General features: G+C 40.2%; 3 protein-coding genes across 3 annotated transcripts; 1 reads left to right on the top strand and 2 right to left on the bottom strand.

Annotated features, from left to right (window-relative positions):
- Positions 1–554: 554 nt before the first annotated feature.
- On the bottom strand, positions 555–1,257 carry LOC144667178 (uncharacterized). Its single transcript, XM_078528581.1, has one exon. The coding sequence runs from the start codon at positions 1,086–1,088 to the stop codon at positions 642–644; it is 447 nt and encodes a 148-aa protein (XP_078384707.1). The 5' UTR covers positions 1,089–1,257; the 3' UTR covers positions 555–641.
- A 358-nt stretch (positions 1,258–1,615) lies between these two features.
- LOC144629294 (uncharacterized) lies at positions 1,616–7,618 on the top strand. Its single transcript, XM_078487516.1, has 6 exons — positions 1,616–1,654; positions 2,918–3,088; positions 4,248–4,342; positions 4,957–5,043; positions 5,632–5,693; positions 6,497–7,618. Exons 1-6 carry the CDS (start codon positions 1,645–1,647, stop codon positions 7,311–7,313), a joined length of 1,242 nt encoding a protein of 413 aa, XP_078343642.1. The 5' UTR covers positions 1,616–1,644; the 3' UTR covers positions 7,314–7,618.
- A 252-nt stretch (positions 7,619–7,870) lies between these two features.
- Positions 7,871–17,609, bottom strand: LOC144629293 (uncharacterized). The gene is made up of 3 exons (XM_078487515.1): positions 17,022–17,609; positions 11,209–12,257; positions 7,871–9,789 (listed from the first exon to the last, which is right to left on the bottom strand). Exons 1-3 carry the CDS (start codon positions 17,503–17,505, stop codon positions 8,149–8,151), a joined length of 3,174 nt encoding a protein of 1,057 aa, XP_078343641.1. The 5' UTR covers positions 17,506–17,609; the 3' UTR covers positions 7,871–8,148.
- Positions 17,610–21,592: the final 3,983 nt, after the last annotated feature.

Genomic DNA, 21,592 nt, shown 5'->3' with positions numbered 1-21,592 from the left:
GCGAGAAGTATTTGGCACCACTATTTGGCGCGCAAATTTAAATTCGCTGAAAAGGGCGATCCATAATTCATTGAAACAAAAGGGAAGAGGAGTTTAGAAAGGGAGCACAAACACACAACAATGTTTATTTATAACTCCTTTCACAAATACCACAAAATAGAAAAGATAAGCCCTTGCCTTATACCCGGTATTTGTTTACAAGTATTTTTGGTGGGTTTATTTTCGCGCCGAGAGGGAATGTCATTCAAAAATTATTGGTTTTATAGTTGGTAGAGATGTTAAATCTACAAGGATTTATGTTAGTACAAAAACATCGCAATTTAAAAGAATCTTAGCATAACAAGATGGAACATAAAACAAATTCAACAGTGATCGATTTAAAATTACATGTCTCCAAAAAAGGAAAGTAGGATTTGTCCCAGCTTGTAGAACAAGTGGATTTGCGGATTTTATTATCTCACAAGAGATTGCTGTCCGGCCTTGTTTTGGAGGCTAAGTTATCCTGGCTGTTCATACATATATAGCACTGAGTAACTGGACGGGGTGGGTTGTACTTTACGCTTCGTTTCACCAATTCAAACACAATCGGCGCTTTATGCATTTGCATTATTTGATGTATTGTTCAACTCACTCCGTAGTAATCAGTTTCCACTCTTCAAACTTCTTAAATATTCAGCGTACTCTTTCGGAATAATATCCTTCCCCTCAAGCATTTCGTTTAAATAAACCTCACTTGGTCTTAGCCCTTCCTTAACGAACTCTTCGTAAGCTTGGAACGCAAAAGCCTCCACTACTTCGCCATTACTCTTTTCAACCTTGACGACAATACGGCGAAGTCGACCAGCTTCAAATGCGTCTAACTTAGCCATACTTCCTTTTTCACAGCAGTAAAGAGCTCCATAAACTAAAGAATCTTCATCTCGAACAATATTAGCGTAGCCAAAACCGTCATCTTTCCAGATCGAGAATTCAAGGCGATATCCTCGGAGCACTGCGCTCTCTCGTGAAAGGAACTTCGTGCCGCGTTCTGTCATTTTTCTCTTACTCAGGTTTGAGCCGAAGCCAAAGTAAATCTCTTCTCCTTCCATGTGAATATATATATAGTTGTAGCTTGCAATTTTTAGAGGAAGTTTGGTATCAAGGACAATAAGGCGTCACACAACGGCAATCGAATCCAGGGGCCTTTGACCGCGTGACAAGTTTAAGCTTTTGGTTAGAGTCCAACCTCCCACTCCTCTTAGCAGGTTACCTTCAGCGTGAATCGCGCCCTCCTAGGCTTGTGCGGTTGCGTCAAATTGTCACTGGTGTTTGGGTGGTTGTCTCACCGCCTACTCGAGATGTTTCTCTGGAAAATTTATCAAAGGTATCGCCGCAACTAGCTTGCGAGGAGGGGCGCGCGCTAGGGAGAAGACACTCGTGAGAGGTAGTTTGCAGCTGTAATTTGTTTTCTCTCCTCGTGTATCTCTTTCCTCACACCCCTTTCCCTCCTCCTGGCGCCCTTTAAAGGGAAAAGTAAGAATTTCTTCCTCCTTCGCTTATTCATCAAACCCGAGCATTCCTGAGGGGTCTGTGCGCGCGGTGCGCTGTATGACTCTGCAATCAATCTGATCAGCGGTACTACTCCAAAGAGCAGGAAAATCCAAGATGGAAGACGGTAAGCATGAGAGTTTCTTTGCAATTTTCTTGATTACTATCTCCTTGTTTCCTAGCTTTGAAGGTTCCATAAAGTAATGTTCGCTAGAAAATAGGTCTTTATATTATTTTCAATCATCTAAACCATGTTAAGAGCCTTGCAATGTTGAAATCGTAATTTGAAAGTGAACAAATTTCTGGGCCGCCAATAGTTGTCAATTTTATCGACAGTATCCTTACAATAATCATGGATAAAAGGTCTTAATTGACTTAGTTCATGAACGATTTATCCCTTGAACATCGATCGATTGCAAATTCACATCTTTGGACCAATTTAGAATTATGACTACTGTTTCGGGTTGTTTGTCTGTTGAAAACTGAATTGCTTTTGCAACGCGAGGTGACTATCTTGTTTAAGGTTTAGACTGTGAAACAGTCGCGTAATATTTTGTATCCATAAGTGTTGAGTACTAGTCTGCTTTTCTTTCCAGTTGCAAAATATTTACTTGCTTGGAGAATTTGACTCTTTCCTATACTTATATTACATAGTATTTATTTCATTTATTTATATACGAAAGGTAGCATAATTGGTTTGCATGTAATTGCAACGGTATAGCAACAAACGAATTTTCTCTGTCATTAATGTGTGTAACATGTCTTGAGTACTGTTGGATCTGATGATCATCAGTTTATTTAAAGAGACTGGATCAAAATCATCAATGATTGCCAAAAGTATCGAGACACTCGGCAGTTTAATTTTGAGTACCTTGGACAAATTTTACCCTCACCCTTTCAATATTATCCCCTCCCCTTGAAACAATGTTGGATTTGCAATCTGCAAGACTTGCCATGTTTGTGTACAACATTGAAAAGGGGAAGGGGAAATGTTTAACAAGTTGCATCGAAAAAAAGTGAAAAAATTTAAATAAGTATAATTTCAACCAACTGTCTTGCAAACTTTTTTGCTCATTGATGCTTCTATAATTTGAATGCACTACTCTATAGTCTCATGCATGTTTCATTTGTAAAAAAAAAATTCAGTACCCTTGCACTAGAAGGTTCTCCACGTCAAACACCAAATGAGTGCCATTTTAGATTTTTACCACTGTGGAAAAGAAACCCTTTAGCTTTGAAAGGATCATCAAACAAGAGGGAGGGGTGGCTTTATTATAATGGGTATTACTTAACTCACTCAAATATCGCACTCGAGCGAAACAAGACATTATACAATGGGTGTTTTCTTTGTGAAAAAAAAATGAGCAATTTTTCAAACATTTCTTGTTAGATCTTGAACTGGAGCATGAAGGGGTTAACCAAGGATCAGCATCACAGCCAGTGAGACGGAACATTTCCTTGAAACTTAAAGCCAAGAGCAAATCTGCGAGTTCACTGTCTTCTGGGAAGAGCAAGAAAAAGGAAGGGAAAAGCAGTGAAAGATCCAAAAGTGGATCAGAAGGTAATGTATCTAAAATAACAGTTATTTATTTACTTTCCTGGGATGAGTTGTTCAAAGCTTGGATAACTCTGTTCCATTTTCATCCCCATAGCCCTTTTCGTTTCTCTTAGCCGGCGGGGCCTTGGCACGAGGAATGAAGGGCTCTGGGGACACAGGATTACCAGTCCTAGATTATAGGTCTTCCAGTCATGATGTTTCAAAAAAATTTATGAGAGAGTCCTTGCATTTTTTACTAGGGCAGAGTTCAGTTAGTGGCATACAACTATAAACGACTACATTACATACACAGCAGTAATTTATACACTCAGGTGCATAAATGGGTACCAGTGAACTAATGCTGGGGGGTAACCCTGCAATGGACTAGCATCCTATCCAGGGCGAGTAGAAATACTCCTAGCCACTTCATGTTACAGAAACCAGGATAAGCTTGGGCCTGTATGGGCCACTAAGCTTGATATCTGATTTAGCTTACAAACTAGTTAGAACAGAGTCCTGTCTAAATACTAAAATAAATAAGTACTAAAGAAAACCATACAAACTACATTATATTACAGGGTTTTCATTAAGAATTGTAATAGCAGGAGAATAGTGTAAAGTAACCGGAGAATGATTTTTAAAGGTTCCGCATCTTTATAAAAAAATAGTTGCAGGCCTTTGAAATTTAGCAGGAGAATTCTACGTAGTAGAAGGAAAATTCTCTGATCTCCGATGCCTAATGAACACCCTGATATTACTAGAACGCTACATTAATATGAGATAAATAAACAGTTAAGATTATGTTGTGTCTTCACTGGGGCTTAAAGAATTTCTTAGCAAGTGACTTGAACTTGTTGTAGTCAGTTGCTAATCTTGTCTTAGAAGGTAGCGAGTTGTAAGCATGCACACCATTGATCCTAAAGCTGCCCTGGTATTTTGTAGTTTTGGCTAAAGGTAGTCACAACAGGTTTCGTTGTCTGGTTTGATAGGCGTGGATTTGGTGGGCATGTTTAAATTCATTAAATAGGTAGATTGGTTACAGTCCATTAATGCATTTAAAAACAAACTTGTACATATTTAAGGAAGTTACAGCACGCTTGTAGATGGGGCCAGCCGACCACTGACTAGAGTGCGGGCTTTTGTTTATCGAAGCCCTGATCTTAGTTATATTGTTTTACTTTAGGCGATAAAGAGAGTAAAAAGAAGCAGAAGTCGCCAGCGTCCAGTGGAGCAGCTCCACAAGTGGTTGTCATGAGAGAACTCAAGTGGGACCACCAAGTAAGTACATGTACAGTCTGTGTCTTTTCTTTATTGTGCGGCTAAACATGTTCTCAGGAAACCTAGAAAACAATACAACTACTGTCTGTGACATTGTCCCGGTAACTTCAGTCTTGTTCTCAGAGCTTGCATCTTCCTTGACCAGCAGTTGGGAAAAGCAACAGTTCTGGGCAATTCAAAAACCGGAACCAGCAATTTCTGGTTCCAGTTTGTTTTTCTCCGTGTGTCAGAGATTATGGATAAAATGAACAAGTTTTCAACAGCCGATCAGATTTGGCAGTCCTTTTGGCAGGCTTTCAGTCTAGCCCAGAGGTCTCAATTCCTGTTACAGACCAGAAGGATCGTGGCCTCTAGGGTTGAGATTACAGTTATGTGGGAGCACCAAGCAACATCAGAGTGCTTGTCTTGCTTCGGAACTGCTCCCAGAGGCATCACAAAATTCAAAGGGTATATCCATCAGGCATGCTCAAGAAAAAAAACTGGACTAAGTGGCTTTGTCTACGTAGGTTCTTGTATGCGAGACCTCTAGCGAAGGCAGCTGGCCTTGCTGCATATTCTGGTGCTTGCTTTAGGACATAACAATCTTTAACGCTTTTTTTTTCTGCTATTTACAGATTGTGCCCATTGGACAGAAGGTACAGGATCCACTTCTTCATCTGTGTGAGAAGTGTTCCCTGCCTATTCTGGTGTATGGTCGACTGGTTAGTATTGTTAACACTTTTTCATTCTTATTTGAATAATCAAAAGTTACAGTTTCAGTCAGTAGCATAATAAGCAGTAGCTTTCATTTGAATGGTCACACCCTAGAGTTTCATCCACAGACTTAAAAGGTAGAACCTCCTTGTGCAGCATAAAAAAATAGTACCATGTGAAAGTTCTGTTCAATAGCTTTCATTTGAATGGTCACACACTAGGGTTTGACCCACAGACTTAAAAGTTAGAACCACCTTGTACAGTATAATAAACAGTACCACATGAAAGTACTGCTTAATAGCTTTCATTTAAACGGGCACACACAAAGATTTTATCCACAAAGTTAAGGTTAAAACCACTTTGTACAGCATCACATGAAAGTACCATTCTTCAACAGCTTTCATTTAAACATTCCCACATTAGGGTTTTATCCACACACTTTAAAGTTAGAACCACCCTGTACAGCACAATAAACATTTCCATGACTGAACGTACTGTTCTACAGCTTTCATTTGAATGATCACCTAATTTTGACACAGTTACATGCACTTCCCAGAGACTTTAGTGATTGTTCTGTTTTCTTTTTTATTGCTCAGAGTCCTTGTAAACACTCGTTTTGCCTGACATGCGCTGAAAAGGGAAATGGCAAATGTCCAAGGTAACTATTGCAAAGGCAAAGTTGGAATGTCTTCCACAACAACTGTGTACACGTTTTTGCTCAGAACAGGTCAAAATAGCTTCACTGCTAAGTTTCAGCAGACTGGATTTAGATTCAGAGCTGAAAAGTAACTCCTTAAACAAACGAACGACACACGCACATTTGACACTGAAATAAAATTAATAATAAATCACATACGTCGTATAATAGTCACGATTTATTGGTGCGGTTACCAAGCTGAACATGAGAAACAATCCGCCATATTGTCATTTTTAACAACAGCCCGAAGAAGATCAGTGAAACTGATCGAAACGTCGATTTTTAAATATTCTTAACCTCGGAAAAGATACCGGAAAACAGTGAAAAATTTTAAATAAAAAAAAGGGAAATTTGAAATGGAATTTCCAAAGGGTGACTCTTCATCCACTGTTTCCAAATCAAATTGGAATTTAGAAGCGTTGGTTTTTGTGGAACGAGGAAAACCGGAGAACCCAGAGAAAAACCCTCGAAGCAAGGACAAGAACCAACAACAAGCAAAAAGGAAAAATTTCACCGAGGGAAAGAAGCACTCTTTTACTTCTCGATGGAAGTATTCTCTACCTCCTTATCATTCAAGAATCTAGCGATTTACGTTTACTTATGCACTATTATTTTTTTTATAAATCAGACAAATTAAGCACGAGTTTATAGAAGAGAAAGTGTTCACCAGCTTTGCAGGGAATTTGCCAAATCTTCGCAGTAACAAAACTAATTTTATTCTTTGAATCAACATCTGACTTTTCTGACATCAAACTTTGCTTCAGGTGCGGAGATGGGGTTCAACGAATTGAGCGGGCACCACTGGGCAGTGTGTACGTGTGCTCAGTTGGCGGAAGCCGCTATGGAATCTCGGGTTGCCGTCGGAGCTATTTTTCCCAGAGAGACTTGCAATCGCACATCAAGAGACGTCATCAGAGAGAGCAAGGAGGCGGAGAGAGCGATGGAGGAGAGGAGGCTGAGAACGAAATACAGCGTGCCATGTTTCCTCAAGCAGTGCCATTCTTTGCACCCCCAATGCGAGGGCCTGAGGCTCTCCCAGCAGTTCCCCCGCATCCTATTTTGCCGGGTGACAGGCCCTTTGGAAATGTTGCTGCTGTACCTGTTATGGACGGGCGCCATTTTGGAGTGCCCACAATACCTCGTGAAACGTTTTTCATGGAGGGGCCACGCCAGCAGCACCCTGTGGTCACTGGGTTCCCAACACAAGCTCCTGCACCAGCTCCTATACCACATATCCCTCAAGGCGCCTTTCCGCGTCCTGAGCAAGGACCTTCTCCGAGATTTGAGGAGATGAGAGTTGCGAGACCAATGGCCCCTGCACCAATTGAAGAAGGCTTTGGACCAAGACCAGTAGCGCCCGGGTTCCCAGGGAGATTTCCTGGGCCACCCCGGTCCGAGGCAGAATGGATTCAAGCTGAAAGAGGGCCTCCGGTGCGAGGAGAAAGGGACTGGATGCCACCTCCTGGGCGGGCTGAGAGGGACTGGATTCCACCACGAAGCGTGGGAAACATGGTTCCCCCTGGGGCGCCTCCCCCGGGGAGACCCCCACCTGGAGACCCTCATTTCCGCCCAATGTTTTAAAGCCTTTGTTCCTTTGAGAATGGAAATTTAATCTACATGTATAATCAACATTTTCAGCTTCAGTATTTAACTATCAGAGCCACTTTCCGACATCTAATTATTCTAGAACACAGCGAAAAACGGTATTTTAGTTTAGTATCCATAAAACCACTGGCGTGTGTAATTTCCTAAACTATTCAGTCGCAAAAATCTATAATAGTTGATCTGTTTTCTTTAGAGTGCTTCCCTCCAGACGGTCAAAACCATTTTAAAGACCGTGGTTCTTGTAGAAGATTTAACAAAAATAACACAGTACTGTTATTTTAGAATGGACAACAGTTTCAACTGCAGTTTTCTGTCCCGCTTTTTTTTTTAAATTATTTTGGTATAAATTCATTCCATGGACAAACACTGAAAGAATTGTTCAGTATTTGGTATGGTGAATCAATTTTACTTCGAACCTCGGAAGGAAAAGGCTAATTTCACTTTTCAAGCAAATCAACAATAAAACGTTTCACTCTGTTTTAGCGTATTTTTTTTCCATACAGAGACGGGAATGAATTCATTGCGCCCAAGAATTGTTTTCACTCATGATAACTTTATTTATACCAAATAAAAATTTAAAAAAATAAATAAATACATACATACTTTAATTCATCTATAGTAGGGTCTTTTCAGAGGTATAGTAATTCAGTATTATTTACATTATATCATGATCAGTCCCCAACAACTTTTCACAGCTTAGAAAAAGAGATAGAGAAACTAGATAATCCAGCAAAACAGGGTTTCAGCACGAAAGAGATGTATGTAAAATATTATGTATTTCTGTCCCTAATTGTTCAGTTTAGAATCTTAGTCAATCTTGTTCGCTGAATGCCTCAATGTCTCGCGCTTTTTGTAGTTCATCATCCATGTTTGTCAAGCTGCTAAACACCGAGTGAATATACCCTTGACTCTTCTTGAGTCGTTCCGAGAGCTCTTTAAACTCTTTCTCCTTAATCTCCGCGCGCTTATCAGCCTCTTTATAGTCCAACCACAAAGCGTTATTTTCCTGCTCAAGGGAATCCAGCTTGTTTTTCATGGCGCGCTCCCCGTCTTTGTAAACTGTCTGCAAATGTTTCAACTGTTGAGATCTCTCGACTAGATCCAGCTCTTTCTCCTTCAGAATTCCGACGACTCTTCGTAGCTCCGAGTTGATCTGGTCTTTTTCCGACGATAGTGCGTCGAGTCGGTTTCGGAACGAGATTTCGTGCTCCGAAGCGGTTTTCGTGGCTCGCTTCAGATCTTCGCTGATGGCTTCGTACTGCGACTCTTTCCGATCGAGTTCTCCGTTTAACAAATCCATTTTCGACTCAACAGATTTCTTTTCGTGCTCGATTTCTGCCAGAGATCCAATGAGATGCTTGATGCTTTTCTGCACATCCGAGAGTTTTCTCTTCATTAGATCCAGCTCTCCGATCGCGTACTTTCCATCAAGGACATCTTTGACGTTTTCCGCGCCAAACTTCTCCGTTCTCTCATCCGACATGGGCTGTGCGCGTTGTTGCTTTATAGTGTCCTCTAAGCTGTTAAAATATCCACTCATTTTAACCTCAAGCTCTTCTCTGTTTTGATCAAGTAAATCTTTGATGACCTCAACCAAATCCTCGCCATCCATCCGGGTATTTGTATATTGAGAGCCTTTCTGGATATCCTGTTCTGGTTCCTCCACGTATAAGTCCTCAATTTCACTCTCCTCAAGAGCCCTTTCAATAGCTTTCCTGGACCTTTTCCTGACCTTTTTAAGAGCCATGTGTGCCCGTTTGACCTCATGCAGTTCCTCAGCCTTTTTCACTGACCGTTTCTTATCTCTCTCAAGTTGCTGAATAATATCTTCCACGTCACCTTTGAAGGCTTTAAAAGCGACCTCTCTCTCGTAGTCATCCCACGACATCTCAGCTTTCATGCTTGCCTCCAGCGGAGAATCCTCATTTCCTTCCGTATCGCTTTCTTCTTCCTTCAATGGTCGCCCAAGCTCGTTCACGACCGACTCCAGAAGCGACTTTAACAGAGACATCCGCTTAGCGACAGTTTCGAACGCATGCGCATGACTGATGACATCTTTGGCTCCATTCGAACAACCCTGGAAGAACTCCTGCAAATGCTGAAGGTCGCACAGACACTTCTGCGCATGATCTTTCAGACCCTCGTTTTCTGTGAAGAATTGTTTCACCATGTTAAAGAAGTTCTCCTTTTCACGCAATTGTCCCTTTCTGCTCTCGTTCTCCGGTTTACTTCCTCTCTGATCGGTTTCCAGTTGTCGCACCATTTGTTGCACACGGCTCGTGAATTCCTCACTGCTCCGCCGTTCTTTGGCCGCCTTCCGTTTCAGGGCTTCTTTCTCGGCCATTAGTTCCCGTATGCAAGCTTCAAGTTCCCGGATCTTCTGCTCGTAAGAGTTTTGCTGCTCACGCAATTTTTCCTTCAGATGGTCGCAGTTGGAGCACTTGCTTGTTTTCTGTGAAATACACGAAAAACTTATTGTTAGCGAGTAGATTCAAACACGGTGCAGATTTGTTAAAACAATTGGACTGCGAACCCGAGTGTTTTATTTTATTATTTTTTTGAGCGAAGAGTCAACTAGGAACGGCCACTATATACCTTATTTTAGAAAATTTACTCTTGTGTTAATTAAGGTATTTGAAATTAACGCGAATTGAAGGAAAAACTACTTCCCAATAAAGGAAATTAACTCGAAAGAGGAGGTAACATTTCAAAATGAAGGAAATTAACGGGACGAACACAAAGAAAAAAACTTTGTGAGGAAACAGGAACAAATTTATTTCAACACTAGGCGTATAATCCTAAACGTAGGGGTTAAGCGCCTCGAGAGTTCTTCACAGTTTCAGTGATACCGGTAGATTTCCACCCTGATGAAATAATGCTTTTTCCTACGAGTCAAGAACGTCTTGACCGTATCGAGAAATTGGGGCGAAAATGATGAAAATTAAGGTCATGGAAATTAACGCTCCACTTAATTTACCGCGCGAAAATTAACGTTAACAAAAATAAACGCGACTTATATAAACGCGAATTTTTGAAATTCGCGTTAATTTCATAAAGCGTTAATTTCCTATAGAAGCTTCTGTTTCCTATAATAAGGTAGCTTTCTTTTTATGCGTTCTATTGTAGGCTTTTTTTACGCCAAAATCAAGAATGAGTTTGTCTTTTTTAAGGTCACGCGAGTGCGATCGTAGTCTGTTAGCTCCAAAACAACGAAGAGAACTGATCAGATTCGTAGATTTGCAAAAGGTATAACTCGACGAGTGTCTACTACAATGCACGAGGAAATGCCCGATTCTCCCTATGGCGCGCGACTGCAGGAAATCATGGTAGTTGTATTTATCAAACCCTGCGCGAGACTTTATAGCAACGATGAATACAACTACTGATTCAGTAGTTGTATTCATCGTTGCTATAAAGTCTCGCGCAGGGTTTGATAAATACAACTACCATGATTTCCTGCAGACGCACGCCATAGAGGAATCGGCCATTGCATCTTCGTGAAAATTCTCAAAGCATTTTCGGCTCTTCATCCGAGAAAACTACCACTTGATGACGACATCCGGTCTCGGAGAATTGACTGAACTCGCGGTTTTGGTTGCCGAAGTTGCTTAGCAACAGACGCCCTGGTCCTCTTTGAGTGCCTTAACGAGAATTCGCCAAAAAACGGCACTTGAACCTATCCCCCTCCCCCCCCCCCCCCCCTATATTTATATTGCCTTTTGGTTTGTACCACTTTCCCGCGCGTGTCACCGCGTTACACTTAAGTTTCGCTCTCTAATGGGCTCAATGCACTTTTCGCAAGCTTTTATAGTTTGGCTATTTAACGACAGTTAATTTTGCTGGTTTCTAGAAATAATAGGCCAACACTAACCGTGTCTCGTAATTTCTGGTCTCCGCCGTTATCTTTCAAGCCCCCACTGTTGCTCTGCTCTTGTCCCTCGCCTGCTTCTTTCTGCCAAAGTTCCTGACCGATGTCAATGTTCTGGAAGTTTTTCCTGCAATCCTCTAACGCCTTCGAAACACGACGGCACGACCTGTCGGCATTCGTAAACTTTTGCTCCATGCGCTCAAGTTCTTCTTTCAAACGGCTGCTCTCTGAGGTAAGAAGTTCAACTTTCTCCCCCTGAATCCTGAGCTGATTCTTTTTCTCTTTATAATCTGCACTGAGTTCTTGAATCCTGTTGTCTTTCTCTCTCAATGCCTTCGTCATAGCGAGATAGGATTCAGTGGCGGCGCTGTTTTGTCGCTTCACAGAATCAAGTTCTTGGGTTAGACGGACATTCTCCTCTTCCAAAGTCTCTATTCTGTCCCGTTTGCCTTTCATCTGGCTTGAACGTTGCGTCAAATCTGTCTCCAGAGTTTTGATCTTGTTTTTCGACTCTTCTAGCGCACTACTCAAAGCAGCAATCTTTTCTTTTGTGTCTTCAGTGTTGCGCTTCTCGCTCAGAATCCCCTCGTGAAGTTGTTTACTTTTTTCTTCCAACGTCTCCACTCTGTTGTACGTGTTTCGCAACTCTCTTTCGGTTCTATCAAGCTTCTCTTGCAATTTAGCAACCTCTTTTTCTCTCGCTTTCAGCGTTGCTGTTGTTTTCTCGCACTCAGCATGAGATGCAGCCAGCTTTTCCATAACTCTCTCAACCTCCCTCTCCTTTTCACGAAGCATGCTCTTCAGATGTTCCACCTGAGCTTTAAGCTCTTCATTGTCACTAATGAGAGCGTTGTTTTCTCTTTTCAAGATCTCCAAGAAGGCGCTGCTTACTGCGTCTGCTGTCATTGAATCAGCGACATCTGTTATTGGCGCATCCTCATTGTCAACAGATTGGTTGTTGGAATGTGACAAAAGGAGCTCGTCCCGCTGTCGCAGCTGATCTCTCAGAGTCTCGTTTTCTTTGTACAGTTGGTCAACTTTCTCTTTGGTCACTAAAGAAATTTAAAACATGAACAAACATTTCAGATAACATTGCAAACTTTAGAGTACATTTCCTATCCCTTCCATTTCCCCTCCCTAGTTCACTAAGGCGCTAACACGTGACGCCACACATAGTTGTCAGAACTGACGTCACTTGCTAGCTTTTGGCGGGAAAGTGAATTGCTGGTCCGTGATGACGTCACAACGCGCCAGAAAAAGAGAGCGACAAATTGCACCTAAATTTGCCTATTTAACCCCACTAAGTTGCTATCGCGGTTTCACTGAGTATTGAGTATTTGATTTTGCCTATGTTTTTACTCAGAACAAAATTGAGGAAATTTTGGAGAAACAAATATCCATTCTTCCTATTCGCGTGGCCTTCTCCTGAATTTCTTTCAGAGTTTCTACGACACTTGCACGTGCACGGAAACGCCAGTCATACGTCAACGTACGCTTCAAAAGTCACAAAACAAGTCACGCAGAGAAGTGAAGGGGGGAACGCAACAGCTTCTGCGAACGTATACCGACACATTTACAAACAAGTAACGGTTGAATCTTCCGTGCTTGATATCGATTTTACATGTATGTTATACACAAACTACAGTTTTAGATAAAGTAAAGACAGTAGAAAATCCGAATCCCATCTGTACAACTTGGGCAACTTGATTTTTAGATCGCCTTTTATTTGACGAGCCAGGACTTGGCAATGAAACGAAGGGCTAGGAGGTTATATACAAGAAAACGAGGAAATGATTTATAATTTCTTTTGTATGATTGGCATAATTATAATTAGCATTTTAATTAATTAGTTGTTCCGATTTTCAAATAATTTTCGGCATTTCAGGCTTTCAGACTACACAATTGATACACATATCGACATTACATTCAAGAGAAAGACGCCTTTTCCCCAGATACATCAATATAAGTTGTTATTGTCGTTGTTGCTATTGTTGTTGTTTTTATTTTTTCAGTTATGTCATTTCCTGAAATGTAAAATATTGGTTGTTGTCGACTCTCGCTTCGTGCAGATATAGGGTTTATAATACATCTATGACACATCAAAAATCTAACATTTCAATTATAGGTTATTATTTTCTATATGATATACTTTTTTGTAGGAGACGGCATTAAGATTTTAATCGGAAAATATCCAATCAAGAAGATTATATTATATACCAAGTCCAAGGTGATTAATCAGAAATAAAACTTCGCGAAGTTTCTGCCAGACAAGTTGCCTGCCCTGAGCCTGATTTACTTGTTTATTCTGAGCGGATTAGGGTTCGGAAATAACAGCTTTTCTAAGGGATTTGAAACTGCTTAAGACACTTAAACTCCATTAAACCACTTCAGTTTATCGGTTCCGTCTAGAGATACCGACTAAGTGACAAGTAGCTTGCGAAACCGCAGTTATTTTCTCGCTTCTTTCCGCGAGCACGTCTTTGTAGGACGATGAGACGATGTCTAGGCCCCCGGAAGCGAGAGGGATTGGTTACACAGCCCACGCGCCGAGTTTCAACTCGGCCCGGCTTGCCCTGCGTAGGCTGAAATTCTCTTGCTTTGCAGTAAAAGCTACGTAGCGCATAATAATTACTTGAAACACTGGAAAAACTGTAAACTCACGATCACTGATTGATTTAAACGATCAGCACACCCTTTCCTTCTGCGATGAATGGAGACAGTTGGGTAAAATACGTAGAGGGTCTCATTTATGCAATAGCCAGTAAAAGTAATTCAAGATTCTTGGCCAAAAAGAACAATATTTAGATCTTTAAACAAAAACTGAATCTACTCTTCGAGTTCAGTCAGTTTTTTTAACGGTATAATCGTTTCTAAAAACTCGGCTAAGTTTCCGATGGAATAGATTGATCTTCGGAAATCATCAAAATTCTCCGTAAGTTTTTCGTGGACTATGTTATTTCCGACAATCTTCGCCGCGCCGGGAACTGCGGGGCCCGCCAAAGTCCCCACCCAACTGCAGCTCCCCACACAAGAAAGAAAATCTGAGAGCAAGCCGGAGCTAAATAAAGCAAGAACAATATTTTCCGTTCGTAAATTTAAACCGGGCAAGATCTGTATTATTCAAGTCAATGGGAGTTTTACTCGTTTTATAACAGCTCGTAAGAAAACTCTTGCCTATTTCTCATTCTTCTGCTGTCGTTCTCGGTTGATCTGGGCTTAACTTTGTCTAACACTTATAAAATCCAAAGAATTTCCAGCGCTAACGCCCATTCAGTAAGCATACACGTTAAACAACTTAGGGATTTTTAGCACACTGAGATAAAACCTGATTAACTCTGCCAATAAGTGGATGCTTTAGTTGTTTCATTCTAAAATTAGATGTTCTGACCTCACTCCTGACTTTGGACAAGTGCATAAAGCACCTGCCTTGATAGCTAAATTTTATCAGAATAACTCAATATCTGAGTTAGATAAGGATAAGGGCTCTTTATCGGTTATCTGATAAGAGCAACAGAGAGCTCCGGTCAGCTCCTGGCTCGCTGTCGTAAGCCAGACGAGAAAACAGCCTGTTTTTCGCTTGTATTTTCACCCAATATAGACTTGGGATAATGCATTTTCTCTTTCAAGCTACCAGATTAAGGTTTACCTCTCCAGGAAGGAAGAGAAAGCCTTGCCAACGATATTGTTTAGTTTAGATTAATTTCGTTCCTTATCTATACGAAGTTACTATCTTGAACTCGATTTCGTCTGCTCTATTGTGACAAATACATTCTATTTTCATCTTACGAAGAAGAAATACGTTCAATAGTAGTTAAAGTATATTACATAGGCGGAATCATGTCATGCTTTGCGTAGAATTCAAACTCGATAACTTTATATTAGTAAGATCCCCGTTTCAATTTCCTAGACATTTTATTATGTTCGGTCTTATCTACTTTAGCCTTACTAAGAGGATAAACTAACCTGTCCGTAAAATTCTCACAAAGGCACGAGCCGTTTGTCGCCTTTCCATAATTAAATATGATAAAATAAACTGCCCAGAATAGATTTTCGTTTGAACAGCTATGCACTGTCTTCAACAATGCAGAAAAGAAATATGAATATTTCAAAAGGATAAATAGTGGAGTGAAAACGAGTTTGGCCGATTATAAAAACCTGGAAATCTTGAGAATTTGCGAGTCACCTCTAAATAGAAATTGCTAGACACAAGAGAAAATGCTAGATTCTTTTGCTTTGTCTCTTTAAACTTATATATGATCTTATCTGTTAAGTAATATTTAGAGATTAATCCGGCTCTAACCTGAAAATTCTTCAGACGCGAGCCGTTTTGTTCGATAATCTTAAAAATCTGATAAAATAAGTGAGCCATCAAGATAGCTGAGACAGCTCTACGTTATCAGAACAGAATTACTGTTTCAAAAGACCACCAGGATTTGTGTTAACATTACACATGTGTTTTTGTTCATTTGAAACCAAAGCGTACACGGAATTTAGGTTTTCGCCATCTAATTTTTCGATCTTCATCGCGACGACTGTTTTTCTTAAGGTCTTTGCTCCGATCAGAAAACACTTCAAGTAAATAAAAAGCGCCTCTTGCGACTTAGCTATACGGATATCTAAAAGCAACATAAGTTTTTTCTTACATACAAGTTAAACAAGACCGTCTAAGGAGTTACGACAAGCATGTGAAAGTATTTTTGCGTAGGTTCACTAAGCTACATATTTTTCAGTATGTTCTCTCCGATCCAAATCCATTCGTAAATCCAGGTGAAATTCAACGTGTATCCAGTGACTTAACTAAGATCTTTAATAACTTGTATAAGAGCGGTTTTTAATTGTGTCGGCGTAAAACTATGCACTCTGGCCAATCAAAACGGACGCAGACAATCCAGTGGATCAAACCAAAAACTCGAAGCAAATGCATGTAGCCGGCACGAAACGCGGGAAAACGATTGGTTTTGGTCGGTTAACTTATGATTGATTGAAATAGTGGCGCGAATTTTTTTAAACTAATCACTAAGCGTAGCATAGCCTGCGAACAGTGGGGTTACGCGAGCGAAGCGAGTGGGGTTACGCGGGCGCCCCACTCACTTTTGCTCGCGTAATCCCACTCGGGAGCCCGTTTGCAGGCTAAGCGTAGCAATGCAAAACCAACGGGAATGCGAATTACTTTCGGAACTCAGGTGAAAATCGCTCTAATTATTTAAAAAGACAATCATCTCAAAATACTTTCTACGCCTGTTCTCTCACGCGTGCAACTCCACGGGGTAGGGCCACGCCTAAAATACAAGAGATATTGCGGCTTTGCATTCCATGCCGCGCCCGATGGATTAAACCCCAGAGCAAGCTCTGCGGCTTTCACATCGAAAACCGCTCTGTACACAAAACAAAGACGGCTGGAGGCTATCCAGCTGAGAGGTCTAGCTACATGTAGAGAACCGCTCCAACAATAACATATATATTTACTTCGTTGTCAATCAAATTAGAGGAACGCATTGTGCCAGATAGCGTCGGTGCAGTGGAGTTTCAGTTCTGCCACAGCTAGGCAAAGCGTTCTATAAAGTTTGTATGGATTGAAATAGGATCAAAAGTTGTTGCCATTTTACTCTTGAACAGCTGAGTTAAACCTGAAAGTTGCTTCTTCCGTATTTTCTAGCGCTTTTACAAGCAGTTTTTGTCGGGTCATAAGAAGAAAAGAACTGATCACAACTAAAGTTAAAATGTGTGAAATATTGTTCGTGTTATGTCCTATCCTATGTCCTATGTCTTACTTATGTCCTAGCTTATAACTAAAAAATAAAACCGAAGCAGCCTACCTTCAAGATCTTTTATCATCTGTGCCTTGGCATCTTTCGTCCTTTCAAGTTCTTCTCTCAACTCTCCAATTTCATTTTCCTTCGCTTCCACAATCAACTTTTGTTGATCAATTTGACTCAGCGCCTCAGAGTTTTTATCTTCCTCGTCTTTCAGCTTTGCTTTCGCTTTGCGCAATTGTTCTTCGAGCAAACCAATTTTGTTGTCTTTTGCTTTGAGATCCACTTGACTCTTTTCCTCTTGGCTCTCGAAATCGGAGCATTTTCGGGTCAGTTCTTGAATTTCGCGCCGGAGATTCGAGTTTGCGACTTTTTCCTCGGTATTGAGCTGCTTTTGTTTTTGCAGCGAGGTCGAGACGCTCTCCAATTGAAACTGCTGCTGTTGTTTGCTTTTACGGAGATTTTCATTGTCGTTTTCCAGCTCGCTAATCTTCCTTAGCGCTGTCGTGGGTAAATCCAGCTTCCACTCGTCCCTAGCCCAGCTCATAACGAAAATTTGAAGCCTTCAACTATCAATTTTAGAATTTCCTCGTTAAAGAAAACAAGCAAGCTATCTCTTTGATTGACTTTTGCGTTTGTTTTCCGTTGAAAACTCGCGCTCTGACGTAATGAATGGCTTGCGTTGTTCTCATTTGAATTGCGCGCGCTCGCTCCGTGCGCGCGCGTGCTTGTGTAATCGAGCGCTTATATCCACACGGGTTCACTACCCGAACAAACTTTTTGAAGGGTGCGTTTTTCAATTCTTTTTATGAGAAAATCAGGCAAATTTTTTGCAGTGAGCTAGCCTAGTAAAAATGCAGCTTTTGGGGGGTTTTCGGCGGAGCGCAAGGCGAATACGTAGGAGTAAGGTGGACCAATGTGCAAACAAAATCCGCTTTCGTGGAGTTGAAACAAGGCGCACGCTCTTTTGTTAGCGGTGGTGTAGTACAATTGGTTCACTTCAATTAATCATTAATATTTTCTTAACAAATGAATAGGTTGTATAGAAACGAGTTCTTTCAAACCAATATCCCATCTTTTTTGTTACTAATCGCTAAGCGGGTAGTGAAAATGCGAGAGAAAGAGATGGCAAGCAGCCGGCTTTCTTTAGCTTGCGAATACCGCCGCCTCAAATCGCTCCCGGCCGGGTTTGGGTGTGTTCGCAAGAGCCCAAAGCGACCGGGGCGATGATATACGGCTGTATTCAGTTTGCAGTCTAAGGCATTGTTTAGTTTGAGGCTTGAGAAAACAAAAGTTATTCTCGCGCGCTATCGAAAGAAGTGAACACGAGACAAAAGACATTTCATGCTTAGTTAGGATCATGGTCATTTTTCCTTTCACCTTTTTTCTTGTTTTTTAATTTATGACGGATGTGTAGGCCGGGTTTATTGTATGTGAACTGATAGTCTTGACTTCGGAAAAAATTAATTGACCCCTCACTTTACTAATAAAGCGGACCCCACTAAACTCACGTTCGGCACACATCCGTTAATGAGGGAATGAAGCCAAGGAGAGTTCTATTCGAAGTCGGCTACTTTGTGTGATTCATAGCATACAGTAAAGATGAAACGCGCTCCGGCGTAGGTCGCAAAACCACATGCATTTCAGTGACATAAAATGTCCGTCAACAACGCACTTGAGTTTTATTTTCGGTAAAATTAAAGTGTCGCCTAAATAAACTGTTGATTTATAGTAATTGAAACTGTGACCGCGTGCAGCGTCGAATGGTGATATTTCGTTATAAATTGTTTTAATTTTATTATTATTTTCATTTATAATATAACGATATTTGATGTTCCAAACCTAGTCAGTTATTTCTTGACGCTTGTTTATCCCACAAACGGCAAAAAAATAATAAACAAACAAACAAGCAAGACAACAACAACAACAAAGCAAGAACAAAAACAACTTTAGCTGTTTGTCACTTATACGTTTGCCGTTAGAACGTGAAGGTTAATCTCCCTATTACCGGACTTTTCGACCACAATAAAAATCAAATTATGTGCGTGATGGTTTCATTGACTTTGTGCACTTGATATTTTGGCACGTCCAGAAACGAATCCGAGACATAGCGCTTTCGTCTCTGTGTCGAGACACACAGGCGAACCCTACACCCTACTGTAAGAGGTCACAAGAGTCCGTCCGTAATTACGTATAGCAGTGAAAAACACGTCTATTTTTAGTATTGCAACGTTCTGAGAGAGGTCACGGAATTTGACAAGATTCACGTTTCTTCACAGCATAACAATGAACTAGCTCGAATTTGTTCGCCGGTAATATTGGCTTTGTGGACGTAGTAACTTTAACTCGTCCGTCTTGTTCTGGCCTGTAGTTGATTTTCCTTTGCAGTTTTTGTATTTCATTTTGTAATAAAGGTACTATAAAGGGCCCCGTTTAGATACAGCCATTAAGCTTAATGGGCTACCCAGCCTTAGTTCGCCTTTGAAAAATGACTAAAAGCATCTTGGTAAAATGTTTCCCGATACTCGATGAAGTGTAATGTATCATTAATATAAGTCCATGAATTGAAAACAAACTGGTCGAGTTTAAGTCACGTTACACTGAAAAACTAACACAGCAAAACAACCCTTCTAACTTTATTGGATTCACATGATTTTAGACCTTAGTGTAGATATATAATAGTTCAAAGAAGTAATAAAGGTGTCTAAAGTTCTCAAGGTTTTAGAGAATGTTTGTTGCTAATCCGTGATACAGAAACACTTCATTGATACACTATTTCTTTACAAGTGGTACTTTAAACACTCACCAGTTTTAGTGCCCGCAGAGCAGAAAGAACAGCGTCCCTTTTTCTACTCTTTATTAGTAATAGCGCTTAAGATGGAATCCACTAGGAAGTCGAGTAATATTTACAGTCGAATCCCGATAACTCGAACCTTCAAGGGAAGTCGAAAAGGGTTCGAGATATCGGGAGTTCGAGTTATCGAGGGTAGAATTAGTAAGAAAATGACCTGAAGGGAAAACGAAAAAGGTTCGAGTTTTTGGGAGGTTCGAGTTACTGAGGGTTCGAGTTATCGGGATTTAACTGTATTAAAGTTGGACAAAAATCAAATACCAGAATAATTTAAATCCTATTGCGTTATTTCCTACCCTTAATAAAAGGTAAAGATGTAAGTAATTATTCGTAATAATACCAACAACAATTTCTTATCAGAGTCTGAGAAAATGAATTTCAAAGTTCACAAGGTATTGGCAAAATCTCACGTGTAGCCATTTTGTAAATTCGTCTTAAGCGATTCAGTGGAATTCAGCGGAACTTCGAAATTTGTTTTCGATGTTTGGTGTTGTTAGAAAAGATTTCTTTTGATAAGATATTTGAAGCAGTAACAAAAAAGTTTGCAATAAGGTGGAAATAATTCTGGTACAACAATTTCTTATCAAAGTCTGAGAAAATGATATTCAAAGTTCACAAGCTATGGACAAAAGCTCACATCTTTTAAGCGATTCATGGGAATTCAGTGGAACTTCGAAATTTGTTTTCGATGTTTGGTGTTGTTAGAAAAGATTTCTTTCGATAAGATATTTGAAGCAGTAACTCAAAAGCTTGCAATCAGGTGTAAATAGTTTTGGTACATAATTTTGTCCAATAACTACTCGAAGTCCTGGCGGATTTCCTCTTAAGCTTTATAATTTTAATACAATCGCTGGCAGTGGATTTTTTTTTTTTTTTTTGCGTCTTGTTGAAGAGATTATAAAATGCCCTTGTTTGAAGCACTTAACTGCTCCCAGGAATGCCAAGAAGGAAAGATCTCTCTCCTGCAGTTGACCGATAGAGGACGACACTAAATACTAATTTAAGAGAAAGATTCGCGCTGTTTTTACATTTAAATAAAGGTAGACAAAAATATAATCAAGCAACCAAAGGAAAACCATTTAATGTAGAATGGAAACCATTTGAAAACACCCACGTTCAGTAACGCCACCCACTAAAAAACAGCAAGCTATAGGAAAACCATTTGTAATACAGATTGGAAACCATTTGACCAACTCCCACTTTTCCAGAATCTTTTTTCGTCGCTACCGGCTCCGAAATGGCATCGTTGGTGACGCTTTCTGCAAAGTTTAAAAAGAAAAATTAGAACGGCAAAGCGATCAAAAAATTGACGAATGATGCATTCTGGAAAACTTCAAGTCATACATTATGAATCGTAAAAACTGTCACAAATATTTTGCAATGTATTACCTTAAAATTTTTATGTTACTTTCAAGTAACAAAGTTTCAACAGAGACAGAAAAATGTCTTTCTGAAAAAACGACATTTCCAAACTACCTCTTTATAACTTCGATGATCTAACGGGAAGCCCGACCTTGTTAAATATAGAATGTTTAAAATTACTAGCAAACAACTTCAATATAAGAATAGTTGTAAACAAATAAATGAACTTTTGTTTTAAAATCACCGATAAAAATGTACGTAGGCGGCGGAGAAGGGAGATAATTTAAATCGGACTCAGCAAGCGCGGAACTCCTTTTTGCAGTTTTTAAATTGTTTCGAACATTACATCATCGTAGTTTTCATAAAATTAGAAAGTTTCTACATGTATTTCCGATTTTACTCTGTCACGTAGGATTTATCA

The sequence above is a fragment of the Oculina patagonica genome, chromosome 10 (genome assembly GCF_052425735.1).
Source record: "Oculina patagonica isolate OP01 chromosome 10, crgOcupat, whole genome shotgun sequence".
In the NCBI taxonomy this organism is placed as follows: Eukaryota; Metazoa; Cnidaria; class Anthozoa; order Scleractinia; family Oculinidae; genus Oculina; species Oculina patagonica.
The sequence above is the reverse complement of the archived record's forward strand: the minus strand, read 5'-3'. Positions and strand labels throughout refer to the sequence as shown.

Excerpts from the sequence above, each read along its gene's own strand:
- LOC144667178 (XM_078528581.1), bottom strand. The coding sequence starts at position 1,088 with ATGGAAGGAGAAGAGATTTACTTTGGCTTCGGCTCAAACCTGAGTAAG.
- LOC144629293 (XM_078487515.1), bottom strand. The coding sequence starts at position 17,505 with ATGAGCTGGGCTAGGGACGAGTGGAAGCTGGATTTACCCACGACAGCG. Across the intron at positions 12,258-17,021 it reads GATGATAAAAGATCTTGAAG|TGACCAAAGAGAAAGTTGAC; the intron begins GTAGGCTGCTTC and ends AAATTTCTTTAG. Across the intron at positions 9,790-11,208 it reads ACCAGAAATTACGAGACACG|AAAACAAGCAAGTGCTCCAA; the intron begins GTTAGTGTTGGC and ends TGTATTTCACAG.
- LOC144629294 (XM_078487516.1), top strand. Across the intron at positions 4,343-4,956 it reads AACTCAAGTGGGACCACCAA|ATTGTGCCCATTGGACAGAA; the intron begins GTAAGTACATGT and ends TGCTATTTACAG. Across the intron at positions 5,044-5,631 it reads TTCTGGTGTATGGTCGACTG|AGTCCTTGTAAACACTCGTT; the intron begins GTTAGTATTGTT and ends TTTATTGCTCAG.